Below are 1,661 nucleotides of genomic sequence, written 5' to 3'. Positions count from 1 at the left end.
CCCGGGCACCCCCCCGACGCCGGCCCCGCCCCGGCCCCCTGCCGCAGGGGAGAGCGGGTCAGCCCAGGGTGCGGGGCCACGGGGACACAGCCGGCATTCCCGGGGCTGGAGGGACGGAAGGAGGGAGGGAGGGAGGGAGGGGAGGGATTTCCCTCCTGCCGGGGAGATGGGCGGTGTTTGTGCCACAAAGGGCGACTCACCAAGTTTCGCTGCTGCCTTCGCTGCCGCCGCCTGTGCTCCGACCCCTGCGGAGGGACACGGGCACTGGGCCACCGAGGTCCCGAGACCTTCCCACCTCAGCCCCCCCACCCACAGGGACCCTGGGGACCGGGCACCCGTGCCAGCATCTGTCCCCCTGTCCTGTGGGAGGTGCCGCTCCCCTGCAGGCTGTCCCTGCGGTGCCCGGACAGCCGGGCAGCGCTCAGCCCGCATCCAGGGGCCAGCGAGGTGACAGTGCGCGGTCCCCTGCCGTGCCCGTGCCAGGCCCCACCCCGGGGCTGCGGGGTCGGAACGAACCTGTCCCGGTGGGGTATCCTGCCTTTCCTGCCAGGATGCCGGCTCCTATCCCGCCGGGCCTGAGGCCTGCAATCACAACACAGCGGCAGAGCCGGGTCAGGCACCGGCCAGGGGAAGGACAGCGAGACAGACGGAGCAGCTCCCTTGGATCTCCTCCCCCTGGCGCCAGAGGCTGCCAGGGATGCCAAAGCCAGCTCCTCCCCACTTGAGATCCCAGTTCAAACATCCCTGTCTGGAGCTGGAGTGGCTCAGGACGTGTCCTATGGATTAACAGCTCCCAGGGATGCCGGGAGAGTTGAGTTGCTCCCAGGCTGGTCCACGGCCACCATGGGCAAGGCACGAGGTCCCCAAGGGACCACCTCGCCCTGGGAGCAGGATGTCCCTCACACCACCCGAGGGTCGGTGGCCACACGGCCATGGTGGCAGCCAGGGGAGCCACAGGAGTGAGGAGGACACAAGGACTCACCACGGGGCAGCTTACCATTGGTGTAGGGCAGTCCATAGCCACCTGGGGACAAGAGGAGAGGAGAGAGGGGGGGTTAGCACCCGGCTGCTGCTGGCCCTGTCCCCTCTGCCCCACGGCGTGGACCCGCTCTGCTGGGGCTGCGCGGCACCAGCCCCGGGGGCTCCGTCCATGGTGACGGTGAATCCTCCGGGATACAAACCCCTGCAGTGGAGCTGGGCCAGGAGATGCTGTTCTCCCTCACCTTGGAAGCAGGGACTGAAAGAGCCGCCTGCTCTGAGCCCTGGCCGAGGGCTGTGGCGCCTGAAGCTGGTTCTGCAGGAGCCTCCCATGACCCCGCTCCAGCGAGTGGTCCCGCGGGAGCCCCGCGGCGAGAGCTGTACCCAGCTGGCTGCGCCCCGGCCAGCTCCAAAGCAAAGGTTTTAATTGGAATCAGGGCTTGGGAGCCTCGGCTGAAACGTGACCTCGTTAGGAGGTTGGTGCGAAGGGATGGGGAGGGATTATGAGCTGGAACAGCTTGGCCAGGGAAATGTCTCCCTGCGAAAGGGCCGGATCCCAGCACTCGGAATGGCGCGGGGATGCCCCTGACCCAGGGGGGACCGTGGGCTCGGCAGCCAGCAGCTCACAGCTCCCATCACTGCTGGCAGCAGCCCGCGGGCCCCGGCTGCCCCCTCGCTTCTCA

The 1,661-nt window shown here is 68.6% G+C and overlaps 1 protein-coding gene across 9 annotated transcripts in view; it reads right to left on the bottom strand.

Annotated features, from left to right (window-relative positions):
• ELN (elastin) overlaps positions 1–1,661 on the bottom strand; it is a 40,028-nt gene that overhangs the window by 25,048 nt on the left and 13,319 nt on the right. For all 9 annotated transcript variants that reach the window (XR_001862317.1, XR_001862318.1, XM_017735280.1 and 6 more), the window contains 3 exons: positions 998–1,024; positions 517–582; positions 201–245 (listed from right to left, as the gene is read on the bottom strand). Coding sequence is in view for 7 of the 9 variants with exons in the window: in XM_017735280.1 (XP_017590769.1) it covers positions 201–245; positions 517–582; positions 998–1,024 (138 nt within the window). In the remaining 2 variants the exon portion in view is untranslated. The remainder of the gene's footprint in view (positions 1–200; positions 246–516; positions 583–997; positions 1,025–1,661) is intronic.

Source organism: Corvus brachyrhynchos, unplaced genomic scaffold (genome assembly GCF_000691975.1).
Source record: "Corvus brachyrhynchos isolate BGI_N302 unplaced genomic scaffold, ASM69197v1 scaffold15, whole genome shotgun sequence".
Classification (NCBI taxonomy): Eukaryota; Metazoa; Chordata; class Aves; order Passeriformes; family Corvidae; genus Corvus; species Corvus brachyrhynchos.
This window is presented reverse-complemented; position numbering and strand designations above follow the sequence as displayed.